Raw genomic sequence first — 16,779 nt, forward strand, 5'->3', positions numbered from 1 at the left:
CTTGTTCAGTTGCTGAAAGTAAATGTCTGGAGCCTGCTAAGAAGTCGCACAATAGACACTCACAACCCTATAATGTGATTTGCATTAGGTTGTTAGTTCCTTCCTTCATTTGCTCTGGTGCTGGTCATTAATTTTCTTAATAGAATTTTGTTTCTTTCTAACACAGGCCATTTGAAGACCAGACAGCAACTGTGCCTGGTGTTGATCCCACCACCACCAACTCTTTGCATCAGGAAGAAGGAGGTGTTACTGCTGCAGGACAAAAGAGCACCAAGGATGCAAGTGGCAAAAAGAGAGAGGAACCTAAAGCTGGTCCAAAGAAGCCTAAGGAAAAAGTGGATGCCTTGTCTCAATTTGATCTTAATAATTATGCAAGTATGTATTGATAAGATACCATGCTAACAAGAATTTGATAGCTTTCCTGGATATAGTGTTGGTTGTTTAAAGCTTACAAAAGAGGAAAGATGATTTTTTTAAACACTAGAATAATTGTGTACTTGAGCGTTGCCACCTTTGTCATATATTTAAGTAATGTGTACGCCTATAAAAGGTGGCATACCTCATTTTTTTGTACAGATGAGAGTAATATTGGTCTACCACCTAATCTTTACTCTGTCATTCAGACCATTTTCCACCACACTCTAATAATTTGCTTAACCTTCATAAGCAGATAGTGTATATCACTGAAACACAGCGAATATTCCAGAAGGTTGTTCATTATTTTAAATTGTATTGTTTTAAGCAGTTTTAGTTCTTAGTTCCTGGAGAGTCTGGTACAGGAAGCTCCAGATTTTCAGTTTATAAATATCAATTTCCTGTCTTCAAGTTCACCAGTCTAAAGTTCTTGCACTTAGCAAGAAAAACCTTATCTTTATCGGGGCCATCATCTATATCTTCTTATGGGGAAATTGCTTCTACTCTAAAGTGATTTTTGCTTGGTGTATTTTACTGTGTGCTGCATGTGAAGCTGTTAAAACAGCAGCATCTACATCTTTCCTTTTTCCATAGGTGTTGTGATCATTGATGACCACCCTGAAGTGACAGTAGTCGAAGACTCCCAGTCTAACTTGAATGATGATGGTTTCACTGAAGTGGTGTCAAAGAAACAGCAGAAACGCTTGCAAGATGAAGAGCGCAGGAAGAAGGAAGAACAAACAGTGCAGGTACAAGGCACATTTGTAGCAAACATTTGTAATGCGAAAGACCTCCTTGTGATACTGAGAATGTTGTGAAGTGTGCAGAATCTTAATTCCAAGAAACTGTATTTTCATCCCTTAAAGATAACTAGATAGTTGTATTAATTTTATGTCCAGAATTTTAAATGAAACTCATTTTCACTGGGACATCTTAGTGTTCTGTACTTCTTGTTTGGGTCTTGTCGGGCAGGTGGAACTGGTAAACTGGAAACATCATTTCTTCATGCTTGTATAAATCTTTATCGTATTGCTCGTTTATCAGTTGATCCTAAGAGGAAAACGGATGAGAAGTAAATCATTGTTCCTCAGATGAGAAATAAATCACTGTTCATGTGGTTAAATACCCATTAAAAAGTTCATTTAAGACAGGCTTAACCAGTTTGCTTTTGCTGCTGTACAGCATATATACAGGCTATTAGCTGTAAGAGTAAAATTGGATTCCCACTTACAGGTTTGGACCAAAAAAGGATCAAGCGAAAAAGGTCGAGGTCAGAACTCCAAGCTGCCACCCAGATTTGCCAAAAAGCAGCAGCAACAGGCAGCAGCTGCAGCTGCGCAGCAGGCACAGGCTCAGGCACAAGCTCAGGCACAGTCTCCGTGTGCAGCGCAGACTCCGGGTCAGCCACAGGCTTCTGTTCAGCCTCAAAACCAGGCTGCAGGAGGGACGGCAGCCAGCACAGAATACACAGTGTCAGGCAAAGTTCTGCAGAACACCCAGGCTCACAATGGTCTAGGAACTGAGCTGTGGGAAAACAAGGTGCCTGCTACAGCAGTTCTAAATGACATCTCCAAAAAATGTAAGTATTGTAGTTACTGGACACTGATTGTCAGCTCCTTGTTGATGTCTTGCTCGTATCTGCGAAAGTATTTTGTACAGGGAGTAGAGGAGAGCTGTCCCAGGTGTAACACTGTAACCTAAGAATACCCCTGAAAAGAGATTTTTATGGAGTGACACTACTCAGTATTTTATGTTGTTGTCGCGTTCTTGTCACCATTCAAAAAATGTGTTATTAGACTTGAGCAAGCTTCAAAATATGATGATCCCACTTAAGGAAACTACACAAGGAGTATATTGTTAACTGCTGAATAGGTTAAAAATTTCTGAACTAGAACTTGGGTAATCAATAAATCTATAATTTAATTCTCCTCAGTCAGTTGGTAACTTTAGTCAAATGCATTTGGCAACTTCAGGGTTTTTTCTTGTTTTAGTTGCTTGTTTTGGTTTGGATTTTTATTTTAAACTCTTTTCTTGGTTATCAGTGGGACCCATTAGTCCACCTCAGCCACCTTCAGTCAGTGCTTGGAACAAGCCTTTGACATCTTTTGGATCAGCTACATCTCCAGAGGTAAGGGTGAAAGGAAGAAAAGTACGCTTACCCAAATTATTTATCACTGGGATTGGGTACAGATTATCCATTTACTCAGGTGTCCCCATACTGAAACTAGTGTTTGTAGAATTCCGTGAAGTACGGAGGTAGCACAGGAAGAGCACAGGACACAAGTTAGTGCTTTTATTGATTGCAAAACAGAAAAACCGTTCTTGTTAATCAAACCTCAGCCTTTCACAGATTCTGTTGATAGCTGCTATTCAGTGTATATTTTTAAGTTAAAATACTGTCTAGTTTGCATGTGAACACTTGGTACAGTTCAGTGACAGAGACAGGATGCCTCCAAGGAATCAAATTGGTTTTATGTCCCTGCTTTAAGCAGAGATGCAATAAGCCATAGATGGTTTCTAACCACAGTAGCTCTACTTATGCCCTGGAATTTGCATAGCTCTAAATGTTTTACTTTATAGTCCTGTGGTTTAGTTTTCTTGGGTTGTATTGGCATTCTTGACTTCATTGTTTTAAACTGTTAAGAGTGTCTTTAGTCTCTTACAACACCATTTTGACTGCATAAGGAGATGTATAAATCTTTAGTCTCCTATTGTTTCTCTTGAACATTAATTTTGAAGTATTAGGAGAATATTGTGAAAATGAATCTGGACATTTTTATATTGTACTTGTCTTTCTCCTCTACCAGTTCTTCTTGATCTTGTTTACTTATTTTTTTTACTGCTTTTTCTTTTCTTCCTCCTCTTGAGCTCTTATAAACAGTAGGAAGTTGAGGAGGAGGGAATGTGCTTTCATACATTGTTTACTCCTCTTGCAAATCTGCTGCAGTCACAAATAATGCTTTTGCTGGCAGAAGGTAAAAGTATACTTGCTGTGGTGTTCAGCTGAATGTATTTGGTGCTCTTTTTTGAACCAGTGGCAATGTACTGATTTAAAAGTCTTTTGAAACATGTTAAATGCTTGCCTTTTAAATAGGGAACAAAGCCTGGGCAAGAAGGTGGAGTTGAGCTTGGCATAGAAACTATTCAGTTTGGAGCCCCAGCTTCCAGTGGCAGCGACAATGAAGTTGGCCCTGTGCTTTCTGAAAAGTCAACTGACAAGCTACCAGAACCAAAAGAACAAAGACAGAAGCAGCCACGGGCTGGACCCATCAAAGCACAAAAGGTAGAAGGTCATGTCTTAGAAATACAAACTTTTAAACTTAAATAGCAAAGAAATTCAGTCAAAAAGAGGTTACAAGTAGTTGATTTAAAAATAGAATAGAATACTCATTCAGTTAGGACTAGACCTATAAAAATTGCATTCCACATTTGTATTTCCTAAAATAATCAAGTGGTTCTTGGAGAGAAAATGAGGAAGTGCGTGTAAACAACATCCTCGCCTAGCAGAGGTCATCCATTGACAGTTTGGAGCAAGGGATGCGGCTAGAGCAGGGACATGGTTATGGCATTGTGATAGCTTTGTTTGGGAGAGTATGGAGGCAATAGGGTGTTTTTGTTTTGTAGCTTGGGTTTCTTGGTTTACTCCTGTGCTTGCTTTGCTCAGGCTTTCAGAGCAGTCTTGGCGCAGGGTATTTCTGTCCTGGCTCTGTCTCCAGTTTCAGTTTTTCCTGCCTGCCTTCTCCCCACGTACCACCACTCCCAACCAATGGCGGGTGCATGGTGCTCGTCTTGGTAATCCAGCTACAAAACTAAGCAAAGTAATACATCAAATTACTGGGAAAAAAGTGTTTTGGGGAAAGGGGAGAATGTTAGAGCCACTGATTAGAAGTCTCTAAGGCACAGATGTCTAGATAATTAATTTTTTGTAACTAATCCAGGAAGAGTGAATAGGTAATCAGACTTATCTCAATTAAAACGCTTCTCACGTCTCCTCCAGAGATTTAGGTACTCTAGTCAATCATCATCTTGTATTTCCATTGTTATGACTCACAAGGAGTAATACTTTCTCCTCCTGTCATTTAGATTACACTTAGTGATCGTTAAGATTATTGTAACTTACTTTTCTGTTAGCAATTTACCTTTTAAAGTGTGACCTTAAAGTGTCTGGAGGAATTTCTTCAGTTAGTTGTTATAGTAAAAAGTACTTGGAGTGAGGCATGTCTGATGATCCTGACTGCTGCATTGCAGAGCTTAGGCATTCACTTCTACAAGTGCTTTCTTCCTTCCCTCTGAAGGCATTTTCTAGTCTTTACTGGCCTCTCGAGGGTACCAAATACCTTAGGGAAACTCCTGCCCTCTCCAAAGCCCGAAAGCATCATATTTTAAAGGGTCTTCATCTACTCCTGAAACAGATGGCTTGTGTTTATAGAGCGAATACCAGCAGCTTCTGGTTTTCAAGTATCAAAGCTGAAGCAATAGGATTTTAGGGACCGCCTTTAAAGAATTTTTGTGCTGCTCTGTAGTGAGATGGGCTGAGTAGTCTCAGCCAGAAAAGATATACCTCTTTAAATAGAACATTCAAGTTCCCTGAGGTCCTTCATTCTGCTTTAATTCAGCTGCACAAGAAGGAACTACTGAATTACAGCAGCTACTTTAGCCATAGTGTTTACAATGTAAGGCAACACTTGAATGTGGGTGGTTTTTTTTTTTTTAATGGGTATTTCTTTAGTGCTCAGTCGCTAGGAAGAAATGTTGCCAATATGCATACATTGAAACATCAGTAAATAAAGGCAGAGTCTTTTATTCTAGTTCCCTGGAGCCCTGTAAAATTCTGAGACTCTGAAAATTAAAGTTACCTATATTTATATGAAGTCTTGTGGCTTCCTTACTTTTTTTGTGCTTGTAAGAAAAGTCAAAATCACTTTCTATCAATTTTAATTAGATCTTATGTTAGTTGAACTCTGCCACTGCATATAATATGTCTTGCTTGAAAACAGCGTTGGAGATTTGTAATGTTCAGAGGGGATGCATTTCACGTACTTAGTGCTAACTTATTCTCAGTTGGTTTATATATTAGAAAATACTTACCTGTTAGGAAAGCCTTGTTAGATTTAAATGAAATTATTTTAAGCATGTTGGAATATTCTTGTGGGGCAGGACGTATGGGGAAGACATAACTGACAAGTTAACGCTAACTTAGCTTCCAGACTTGAGTCCGGTAGAAAACAAAGAGTATAAGCCTGGTCCTATTGGGAAAGAGCGTTCTTTAAAGAACAGGAAGGTGAAGGATGCCCAACAGGGAGAGCCTGAGGGACAGGAGAAGCCATCTCCCACCTCTGTCAGAAGTCCAGAACCTGTCACTGCAAAGGAAACCAAAGCAACGAGTGAACTGAGTACGGAAATAGGAACAATGATATCTGTGTCTGCTCCAGAGTTCGGAACAAACACAAAGGTAAGAAAAACTTTGAGAAATTACAGAGTGCTATATGTAAAATAAGATTTCCATGATGTAATTAACATTTGGTTGCCTGCTGGTGGTAGTTATCTGGACAGCAGAGCCCACTGAATAGCAGATTTGAAACAAATAGGTACTGCTTGAATTTTAGTAGTTCTTTGGAAGTAGTATGGGGATGTGCCGTCTGTCATGCTCCTAGATTGGCTTGGAAAGTTTTAAACACTTCTGTTGTCTTTTGAACATGAAAACTGTCCGGATGCTTATCTTGCTGTGGAGAGTGACACTGGAGCCTGGTATAGGCAGATTCTGGGAACTCGCATCTTGAGCATTTTTCTGGTATATGCGAGATGAGAGCTTGAGTTTCAACAGAGAACTGCAGTGATGTGCCCAGCGGTTGGTTGAGTGCATGGATGACCTGAGGCTGTGAGTTAAGTGTTGTTCTGTGGGGGGGAAAAAAAAAATCTCTGAACTAGGAATATGCTAAAGCATTTGATGAGGCTTGTTCAGTTTATCCAAAGGCTCTGTATGTCAGTTCCTGTTGGCTTGGATATTGTCAAGGTATATCCCTTTGCAGGACCCCTTCAGGATATGCAGGACTCATGGTAGTTGTCTGCATGGAAGTCCTCTGACTTTTATCCGGTGAGGTGGTGACTTGCTGTCAGGGTTCATTGTTCTATAGCTCTGTTCTTGGCTGTGATGCATTGATAGCACTGCGTTGTTCAAAAGCTACCTATGGAGAGAGACTCGTGTTTGGCCTGTCTGGGGACTGTCTTCACTTATGGCAGCTGTGTGTCTCAAAGAACTGTGTGCGCTCTTTCTCAAATGTAAAGAAGCCTTGTAGTTGGAGTAGCTCCTCATTAATAGTTGCACCTGCCTTGGTAAAGGGAAAATGTCTTGTAAGTTTGCAAAACAGTTATGAGTTTAGACTCAAGTTTGTTGCATGCTGTCTCAACCTGTTGTTTCCTTGTCTTAAGCAGAAATCTTCTGACACCATTTAGGAAAAACACTCCTTTGCAGAAGTTTCACTAATAGTTGAAGAATCAGAAATGCAGATCACTCGTGATTTTATCTGTTTTTAAATCTGCAGTTTGTTTTTGCCAACTTCTCCTGCAAGCAGAAGATGCTATTGCAATTAAATCTTGTGCAGAGCAAGTGTTAAGGGGGATATTTGTTTCCTACATATTAGCTGCAAACTTGATTTTGAGTGGAATGGCAAATAAGTATGAAAATGCAGTGCTGGGATTTCTCATCCTTCCCAGCAGTTTTCATCTTCTAAGTAGATGTAAATGGTAACAACATAAACTAGAACTGGATGAAGTGCTCTTCTTGTATGCAAAATCAGAAGTGCACGCTGTAAACGCCAAATTTTTCAAATATTTGGTAAGGAGGCTATTTGTATTTTGCTTTTTCACCATCTCTCAAGCTTCACGGTAAGAGCAGGAGACTCCTTTTCTAAGCCTCTTGCAGAATAGGAAACGTCCTTGATTACTCCACACTAACTTGCTAGTGAGTAGCTCTGCTGAAGTAAATGAGTATCATGTCTTCTCTGTAAACATTTGAAAAGAATGAGATCTTCAAAAGGGAAGTCTGAATTTTGTGCCTTTCTGGCCCTAGGTAAATGCAGGTTGCTAAGGTGCTTTGAATTAGCATAACATTAAAATGTCAAGCCTCTGTCTTCTCAGGGGAAGACTGAATTGAAAGGAAATTTTCCAGTTTGTGCTGGATATGCAAATTTTCCAACAATTTCCTTATTGCTTTAAGAGGCTACTAATAGAAGCATTTAATATATGCTATAAATAAGCCTAAAAATTCCTGTCTCCACAGTTCCAGATTTGCTTTTGAGTTCCTTTGCCGTGAGTAGTTCTCCAGGAACACTTAAGTTTTCTAGGAAAGGGGTGGTCGTGTTTTATATTCTATGGAAGTTGAACCAACAACCTGCAGATGTATTAGAGAAGTTAAACTTGATCTGGATTTCACAGAAATAAACCCATCTTGCTACTTTTTAAAGTGTCTTTTAAAATAGCTTTAAATACTGAAATAGCTTTAAATACTGTTCCAGTCCTGGAACTGATTTTTATTGCAGCAGCTTTCTCATGTCTTTGCAGCATTGTCTTTGCGCACTAATGAGGGAAGAAGTGACAACATCTTTAATCTGTTGTTTGAATGTCAGGTGTTAATGTTTTTAGCAAACCTAAATGATTTATCGGTGGACAGTCATCTTTCCTGGGAGACTACTGCTGAGATGCCAGCAAGGCACACTTTCTTTAGTGTATTTGTTGACTTTAATGTTTATGAAAGTCAAGCTAGCTGTCTTTCTTCAGAAGCAAAAGCTTTGTAGGAATATGTCATCCATCCCAAAACCACGCCCTTAGTAACAGCATGTGCACTTAACCATACAGGACTGTTCTACCTGAGAAACTGCAAATATAAATCACCTCATATTAACGGGCTGTTTACCTGGAACGTAAGTGTGATGCTCTGAAGCAATTCCAGCTGTTTCTCTTGGGTTTTGTAGTATTTTTGGAGTAAAACTGAACTGTTGCACAAGTGTCTGGATTAGGTAAGACACCTTTAGCTTTCCCCCAGCCCTCCATCTCAAACTAGTTTTGAAGCTTTCAAATCACAGGAGTGATCAGTAACTGGTTGTGGATATGGCAATGAAATGTTTGTGTAAGTAGTTGATAAAGGTTTGTCTTTTGGAGGTGATGTCAAAAAGGACACTTGCTTTACTTGAGAATAAAGTTTCTGAGATGGTTCAGTACCTGACAAGCTCTCTTGGTTAGATGATTTCCATGAAGTAGGAGCAAACCAAACGTTGAGGAAATTAATGATTTGTAGTCCCCTGCTCCTTTGTAGCAAGGTCACCTCTGAGGTCTACCTTATTCTTTTGCTCATAAAGTCGTAGGTTTGTTCTCTCTTCTTTTTGAGCAAATTAGGTAGTTATAAAAAGTTTGCCTGTTTTTTCTTCAGCTATAAGTACCCTGTAGGTAACTTCAAAAAATATGTACAGCTTTTTGCTTTTGCTATTATTACAGTTATTAATTTATATCAAACTATTCAGTTGGTTTCTTCAGTAAAAGTTATACAGAAGGTTCATTTTAATTGAACTAGGAAAGCTTATGGTGATGGTCGATACATAAAATACTGTAGACTTATATATCAGTAAATGAAGGATGGTGGTTAACCAACCTATGACTTATGGAGTGGTGTTCCTATAGCTAAAGTGCTGTCTTATCTGCATGTTCAGGATATAGCTCATCCTTGTACAACAGCTCAGCATTGCACAAATGCTTGTAAGGGCACCAGAGTTGATGTGGCAGTTTTGTGTTTAATTTTCTTCTAACCAAGAAGCCAGTTAGTTACACTTCGTTAGAAGGACCGTGTGATTAAAGCAGCTTTATGGGCTTGGCTTTATTCTACCCAGATGGAAGTTACCCACTGGATTCAAAGAGTAGCATGCAACTTGCAGCTTGGTAGTTTGGATTGTGGAAAATGTGTATCTGGTATCCCACCAGTTTAACAAGTGAGGGAAATAAATAACTACACAGAGAAATAGATTCGTTCTGTTTCCATCATAAATACAAAAGTGTGCACACTGTATCCTCTCTTACCCTGTTATTCTGGAGCTTGTTTTTCTGACTTTTAGCAAAATGAGCTTATCTTTTTAGGAGGATTCTTTGTTACTTGCCGGTTAGTATCTTGATGATTCAATTACTGTGTTACAAGACATTGCCATAGGCTTGAGCAGTGAATCAAGTGTGCACTTTTTCATAGCTTATCATACTGGCTGAATGCAATCGAGCATAATCTCTTTTGTGCTTTCAAAATCATTGTGTTGGCAACACCAGGCACTCATCAGCAATTCTGCTGCTAATTTATCCTTCAGTTACTTCTTGGTGTTTGGTTCTGTAAAAATGATAGAGCCTATCCTGGGCTTGCAGTGGTTGCTAGTGAATGAGTCTTGGCTAATTCAGAGTTCTTTGGTCACACCGTTTATCTGACAGTCTTTGGGTCAGATTCTGATAATACTTGTTTGTCTAGAATACAGTCAGTTTTAAATATCCAATGACAAGAACTAAAAACCAGTGCTAAATGTGGCTTTAGAGAGAAGTACCAGTGCATTTTTTTTCGTTATAGGTCATTCTCTAGAGAGCTGGCAGTGTCATCAATTAGATGCTTTCAGCAGGGAGTTTAGAGTTACCACGTCAACAGTCACTGGCTACATCTAAGTCCATGAAAGTGGACTTGATTCGTGACACATGTTATGGTCCACTTAACTGTGATAATAAATAAGCTTCAAGGAAAGCCTCTAGGTAAACTGGAAACTTCACCCCTTTTCTTCCTTGAAATCACTGCCCGGTGCAGAAACTGGGAGGCAGACTTTCACTGTCTGGAGAAACTGTGTCTTACGACTTTGAGACAGGACTTAACAAAAATTATTCAGTCAAATGGCAACCATCGCTGCGTTCTCTTTTTAATCTGGAAGGCCTTACTTGTGATAGGTTTACCCAAGAGATTTCTGTTTGTTTAAAGCTACAGAAATCTTTTGGCTAATATATTTTGCTTTTTGAATGAAGTGGGCTAAAAGTGCCTAGAGGTAGCTAAAGCATCTAGGGTAACAAATGGTAACTGGTTACACCACCACAGTTCCATATGCCTAGTGTCCTGGCACTCCATCACTTCGTGTATCCTTGCTTTAAAGACAGCATTTTGGCTCATCTCCAGGCATATGTTGTGAGGTCATGAGGCAGACTGTAATCTCCCCAAAATTCTTCTGACCTCAGTAGTAATTCAGCAACAAGAATTGCTGGACATGCTTTCCAACAAGCTTTTTGGGATGAAATTCTAACTTTCTGTTGCATGATAAGCTTTCCTTCCATAGAAAGGATGACCTCTGTCCAAAAAAACTTAAAATCTGATTTAGGTAAGGGAGATATTTTAATGGAATTATTTTTCTTCACAGGAGTCTGTAACAGACTACACTACACCTTCTTCTCATCCTAACACAGTGGCTACTAGCAGTACAAAAATGGAGGAGACTTTGGTGACGAACGTAAGTCTATTGTAGTGATCGACTTGACTTGGAAGACAAGAAAATATTTTTGCACTTCTTTAAAGCACAAAATACTGCCTTCAGTAAACAAGTCACTAGAGTTTCTTTCATGATAACTAGCTGTGCACTATCCAGTAATCTTACTCTGAAGGACAGTTGGTTCATTTAATATCTGTTCTGGAATTCTTCAGATATTTCCTTATTTTGTGAACTACCACTATAAGCTGAAGAGCACAAAGTGGAAAACATCTAGGGACAATTAAAAACAAAAAAAAAGAAAAAAGATAAACATAATCAGTGTGCTCCCAGCAGCAGTTGGGACTTGAACCTGGTATAAGTAGCAAAGGTCTGTAGGTGAGTTTGAAGAAAGGCTTTTGAAAACAAAGCTGTTTTGAACTGTAGCCTGAAATCACAGTGCTTGCATGTAAAGGGAGCAGCTTAATGGTTTTTGAAAGCATACGGCAGGATTTAAACTGTTCGATTACTACAGAGATATCTGCAGTCCTCACAAAGCCGATGATGCTGGCTGTGTGTGTGTGCTGTACCAATTGAGAGGACCAGCTGGATTGTGTGTTGTAGCGGAGTCAAGCTTGTCCTGAGCTTGCTGGTACCAGGCTAGGGACTTGGCTGTTGTTATTTTTGTTGTTTGGGTAGCAGGAATATAATTAGCTCAGCATTGAGTCGCTTGTTGTTTGGGGGAAGGAAGAATCAATAGTAGAATCTCAAGATTTTACAAATATGTCTTGTGAATTCCATCTAAGAAATGCTTTTAAGCCTACTGCAGCATCCTTTAATGCGGTTTTGAAGCAATATTGGTTGAACTTACTCTTCTGCTGGATTTTCTGGTGTTGTTGTGGTTTGTGCTTTTGGTGGTTAGTGTAGAAGATTGAATTCTTTTGTGTAAATGGTGTTAGTGTGTGCTCCATTGTGGCAGGTTGGAGTTGGATTTGCAATGCAGGATATAGGGGCTCCTGGCCACAAAGGATCTGTGCTATCACCTGCTTCAGAGCTTCAGTATCTGTGTCTTTTGGATTAGCCTCATCTCATCAATAGGTGGAATTCTGTTAGCTGTGCTCTTTGAGTGGAGAAGGAACTGATTAGAAGGAGTGGGTTGGCCACTGCAGTGTTTTTGATGCATTCCATTTAGAACATCAAGGAAATCCATCAGTGTTTTCTTCCATACAGATAGAAATAGCTTTCTGTCAAGTTTATTTCCCTGAGTTTGACATCTTTCATCTTTTGAAAGAGAAAATAACTGAATTCAGTTATTGGATGACAAATCTGTTTTGGTTTGTTTCATGGTCCTGTGACTTTGAAGATTTGTAGCTTCCTCTGTTCAGAAACTGCATCTTAGAACTTAGAGGTCACCAAACCCCGTGTACTGTACTGGTACGGAAGGGGCCAAACTTGGCTTGGGAAGAATTTTTGCATACCAGGAAAGTAAAATGGTGCTTCAAAGTAAATCCCAAAGCAGCTAATTGGTATTTGTTTATGCAGAAGACGAGGATGCTTCAGAACCCTAGTCTTGAGTCTCTTTTAAAGAGAGATAAGAAGCATCTCAGCACCTGCTGAACAGCGTCTTCCCACCTACTAAATTTTCACCTTATTTTATCAAAACCTCCCTGCCAAATGCTCAAGCCTTGAAGAAGTTGTAGCTCACTTTATAAAGCTTGAGCTTTGCTTTTCTGGGGCTTTCATAATAGACGTAGTTAGAATGTGATGTGTGTTGCCTGCCTTTCAGGTGCCCCTGCCCCACACCCTTCCCCTCCCTAGGAGGGAGACTCTACAACAGAGCTCCAGCCTAACTCCAGTTTCTCCCGCTACCGTCGACCTCACCCTCAAGGTATGTACCACATCCCTCTAAGGGTTGTTTTCTTGCATGCAGGGGAAAGTTAATGGAGAACTTGCTGGTAAACCTTTTTTTAGAGCCTTCCTTTGTTTCCTCTGCTGAACTGCTTTTGCATATAAACGGATGGCTGAAACACAAGACTGTATCAAAGGATGCATTTAAATTCTAAATTTCTAACCCCATTTTGCATTAACACTTGGCATCAACCGATCTTGGCTCCCACTGCCCTGAAAAAGGATCCTAGCATTTTAGCGTTGTACCATAGTGCTCATGACAAACCATCGGAATCTGATTTATTTTTACTTTTTGGTGTGTGTGGCATAAAGAAAGTTGCTCAGTTTGGTATTAAAGGCTACAAAGAGTTGCTTGGTAAGCCAAGCTTGATTTTCTTAGCTGTAAGATTTTGGTGCAGTGATACTCTGTTTTGAGTTGGATGGCTGAATAATGCAATGTAGGTGGCGTGTTGGTGACTGAAAGGCAGTTTGATCAGCTAGTCAGAACATGCTTTGTTGTGTTGTAAATGTTCCGTTGTTTTCTGCTCTTCAGTGTAGAGCAAGTGTGGAGAATATCTTGAGTAGCATTTTCCTGTTCTGATGGATTTCGGATTGTGTGCATTGTATAACTCACTAACATAGTATTGGTCTCTAGCTTTGCTACCGTATCTTTAGAAGTGTTTGGTCTTTGGGTGTGTTAGGTCTGCTTTGTGACTGTGACTGCAGGTGACTGAACTAGTAGAAAGAAACATTGCTGCTTCTAGTGTTGAGAGTGACGTTTGAAATTAGTTGCTCTAAATTTAAACCAAAAAAAAAGCTGAGAACAGGGATTGGGTGCAGAACTAACACTTTGGAGAAATTTACTTGTCAATCCTGGTGAGACTTAAGTCTTGCCAGCATGGTTTGACAGCTGCTTGCTCACGTTCTCTATGGGTGATAGTTATTAATGATCTTGTGTTGAATCTTTGCTTTTCTTTTGTTAACACCTTTTCTCCTGGGGAAAAAAATGTAACCACTAAAACAATAGACATCCAGGCCAGCAAAATGGGGAAAGGGCTGGAGAGGGAAGAGTAAATTAACAAGAATATCTGATTTTCTTTTTGCATTCTTGTGTAACAAATTACCATAATCTGACTTTCTGGCACCTGAAAGTATTTTTCTGAAATAGCAGTTTCGAACTGGTTAGCAGCTGGATTCCTACATGATACAGGTAGGAACATTACAGCGGCACGATCCCACAAAGAATGTGATGCTGCTCAGCTACAGAGCAGACTACTCTGCTCATTTGTATTTTGTGGTGTCAGTGGTTTTATTCGTTTCTTAGTGGATGATAAATCTTGGATGTGTGATAACAGAATATATTGAAGATAGATGTTTTAAGGCTACCTTGAAGTACTTTCTGATCAAAAGCTGAACAGAAATGCATTTAAAATCAGCTTTGACTCAGTGTTCCTTACTCCAGCTACTGGAACACTGCCTCCTCCTTCTTGTAACTGTTGAAGGCAACAAGCTTGTTTTGAAGCCCGCTGACACTATCACTTCCACAGAAGGCCTTCTGGCCCAGGCAGAGCAGAGCTGCTCTTTTTCTCCTTGTATTTGATATAATCCTTGCTTTTAAAAGGTACTTCTGGAGCAACAGAAAGCAAAGCATTCCTTTCCCTCTTTTGGAAGAGCAAAGTCTCTAAGCTCTGCCTCCAGAAAGGGATAACCCTCTCTCATATCCTCTTTTTTCCATCCCCTATCACAGAAAGCTGTCTGTGAGGAGGCTCAGATGAGGAACAGCCAAAATTGTTCCAACTATTTCACATCATTCTGCAAGGGTGTAGGTGTAAGGTGCTCATCTGAGAAAGCTTGTTGAGCACTGTTTTCCTTGCACCAACTTTACTAAAGACACCTTTACTAAGGTAGACATCCTGAAAGCACTTACCTGCTGCTGCTTTTGCTAGTTAGGACACTGAGAAAAATAAAGTCCAAAGCCATCTCAAACTGAACTGCCTGGCTCTCTTTGTGTTCCAGAGCTCAATCTAAAATTCCTGTGTAGGCACCAGAGTCTGGCATCTTTTGGCTTTCTTTTGCCAGTCACCTAAACATTGGTTTACATAAGGATATTTATGTAACCATTTTTCTCCAGTTAACTTCTTGTGCAGTGACTACTGGAGCATTAATGTGACGTGAATGGCCCTGATGGGTCAACAGTGAAGCAGCAGCCTCAAGTAGCCATGATCTCCAACCTGTGTTCTCCTCTTCCCATAACTGAGCAGCAAAATCACACAACTTTCCACAGCCTCGCTTACTGTAGAGCTTCTTACTCTTTCATATGTGGTCTGTAGATGGTGCTGCATAAGCACTCCTAGAATACCAATCTCTCTTGCATCCTTTTACAGTTTAAGAAGTTAGAGACTAAGGAGCTCTCTAAAGGAAAAGCTATTTGAAAGCTTGATAAATTTGAAATTTGAAACTTGAATAATTGGTAGGGGTATGGAATGACCTGGGATCTTGCTACTGTTTAGGTTTGGAAGGCAAAATTCAGTGTGTAGACTCCAGCTTTTTTGCTATTACTAGTTTCTCCAGGACATCATGAAACTTGATGAACATAGGAGAAGCTTCTATGTATTCTTTATTCAGATGTCCACAGATATTTTCCTCACTTCTCTTCATACCAGTGTGGTATGAGACCATTATTCTGTCTTACCAGAAGCTTTTGTTGTGTTCAGAAAGGAGCCTCTAGCCTTACCTGTGCTCCACTTTATGCAAAATCCTTTCCTTTTCCATTTTGAAGTTTGCCTTGTCCACAAGAATCAGAACCAATTTGGAGGAGAGTGTTGTGATGGGGAAACTGAGTATGAGTACATGATTGCTGGGTACGATGGTCTCAAAAATGAAAATAGGTGATTTATTTCCAAGTGATTTAATGTGCAACAAAGTTTCTCTCCTTCCCCTTTTCCTCTTGTGAGGAATACAGAGCTTAGCTTCTTTCTGTATGGACATGTATTGACCACGTTACCCACTTCTTTGCGTATTGCTCTGCTTTTTTATCACGCCTGAAGCATCTAGCCAAATAACATAAATTGTGTTTGGTCTGTCCAGACTGTGCTTAGTGCATTTAAATCTGGATAGTTGAAAGTGTGACTTTAAGAGTCTGTAAGTCCCAGTTAGGGCACTCTACTGATCAAGGCAGCAAGGGCAGATTTGTTGGTAAGGGTGTATTTGCCCCTTTACAGATACCTTTAAAGACAGCGTCTGACCTTAAGAAGCTCACAGTACTCTACATGAGGGATTACAGCCTCTGGCATCCAGCTCTGCTCACACAAACTTTCCATTTCAAGGGAGGAGGACAGTTGGAGGTTGTAGGGATGTCCATGGGCTGTGTTTGAGCACTTAAATTAGCGGGTGTGGTCTGAACATTAATATTTCCTTTTCACTAGTCCATCAAAAGTGTCCCAGTTCAGAGATACAGCATTGTGCATCTATTCTAGCAATAATTAGATTGTTGGCTGCAATAAAGCAATGGTTCCTTCCACTTTCGGTGGAAGAGAATTGTGTACAAAATATTTACTGGAAGTTCCACCTTCCTTGCTGTGTAAGAATTAAATTCATTATTACAGAAATAGAGGAGTGTGAAGCGTCTATAGCGCTAATGTAAAGCAGTATGCACAAGCTGTGTCAGCTCACGATCGCATTTTGAATGGCAGTTGCTTTGGAAATCTGACCTTGACTGCTGTCGGGTGTACTGAAGTGTACATTAGGTATTTTTGGTGGTAACACAAAAGGGATGACATAGCAAGAAAGTAAGGAGCTGCTTCATTTAAAAGACCCAATACTTGTAAGTAGAGGACTTACGGAAATATCTGGATTCTTTTGTACCTTTCTTTAGCTTCCCATGCCTTTTGCTCTCCATGTCAAACAAAACCAAGCCAAATTAGAGTGCGTGAATTCTCTTTTGAGTATTGAATGTTAAGATCATGAACTGTGCACGTGTGCAGTTGGAACAGATAAGAAGCTCCAACTTCAGGCC

The 16,779-nt window shown here is 39.8% G+C and overlaps 1 protein-coding gene across 26 annotated transcripts in view; it reads left to right on the forward strand.

Moving 5' to 3' along the window:
• Positions 1–16,779, forward strand: part of PRRC2C (proline rich coiled-coil 2C) — a 70,380-nt gene that overhangs the window by 38,071 nt on the left and 15,530 nt on the right. For 13 of the 26 annotated variants that reach the window (XM_080601641.1, XM_080601663.1, XM_080601661.1 and 10 more), the window contains 8 exons: positions 167–375; positions 1,009–1,163; positions 1,648–1,993; positions 2,457–2,542; positions 3,509–3,697; positions 5,615–5,866; positions 10,833–10,922; positions 12,664–12,765. In XM_080601641.1, the coding sequence (XP_080457767.1) occupies positions 167–375; positions 1,009–1,163; positions 1,648–1,993; positions 2,457–2,542; positions 3,509–3,697; positions 5,615–5,866; positions 10,833–10,922; positions 12,664–12,765 (1,429 nt within the window). The remainder of the gene's footprint in view (positions 1–166; positions 376–1,008; positions 1,164–1,647; positions 1,994–2,456; positions 2,543–3,508; positions 3,698–5,614; positions 5,867–10,832; positions 10,923–12,663; positions 12,766–16,779) is intronic. The other 13 variants (XM_080601646.1, XM_080601647.1, XM_080601656.1 and 10 more) reach the window with 3 other exon arrangements.

Source organism: Anser brachyrhynchus (genome assembly GCF_964034855.1).
Source record: "Anser brachyrhynchus genome assembly, chromosome: 8".
In the NCBI taxonomy this organism is placed as follows: domain Eukaryota; kingdom Metazoa; phylum Chordata; class Aves; order Anseriformes; family Anatidae; genus Anser; species Anser brachyrhynchus.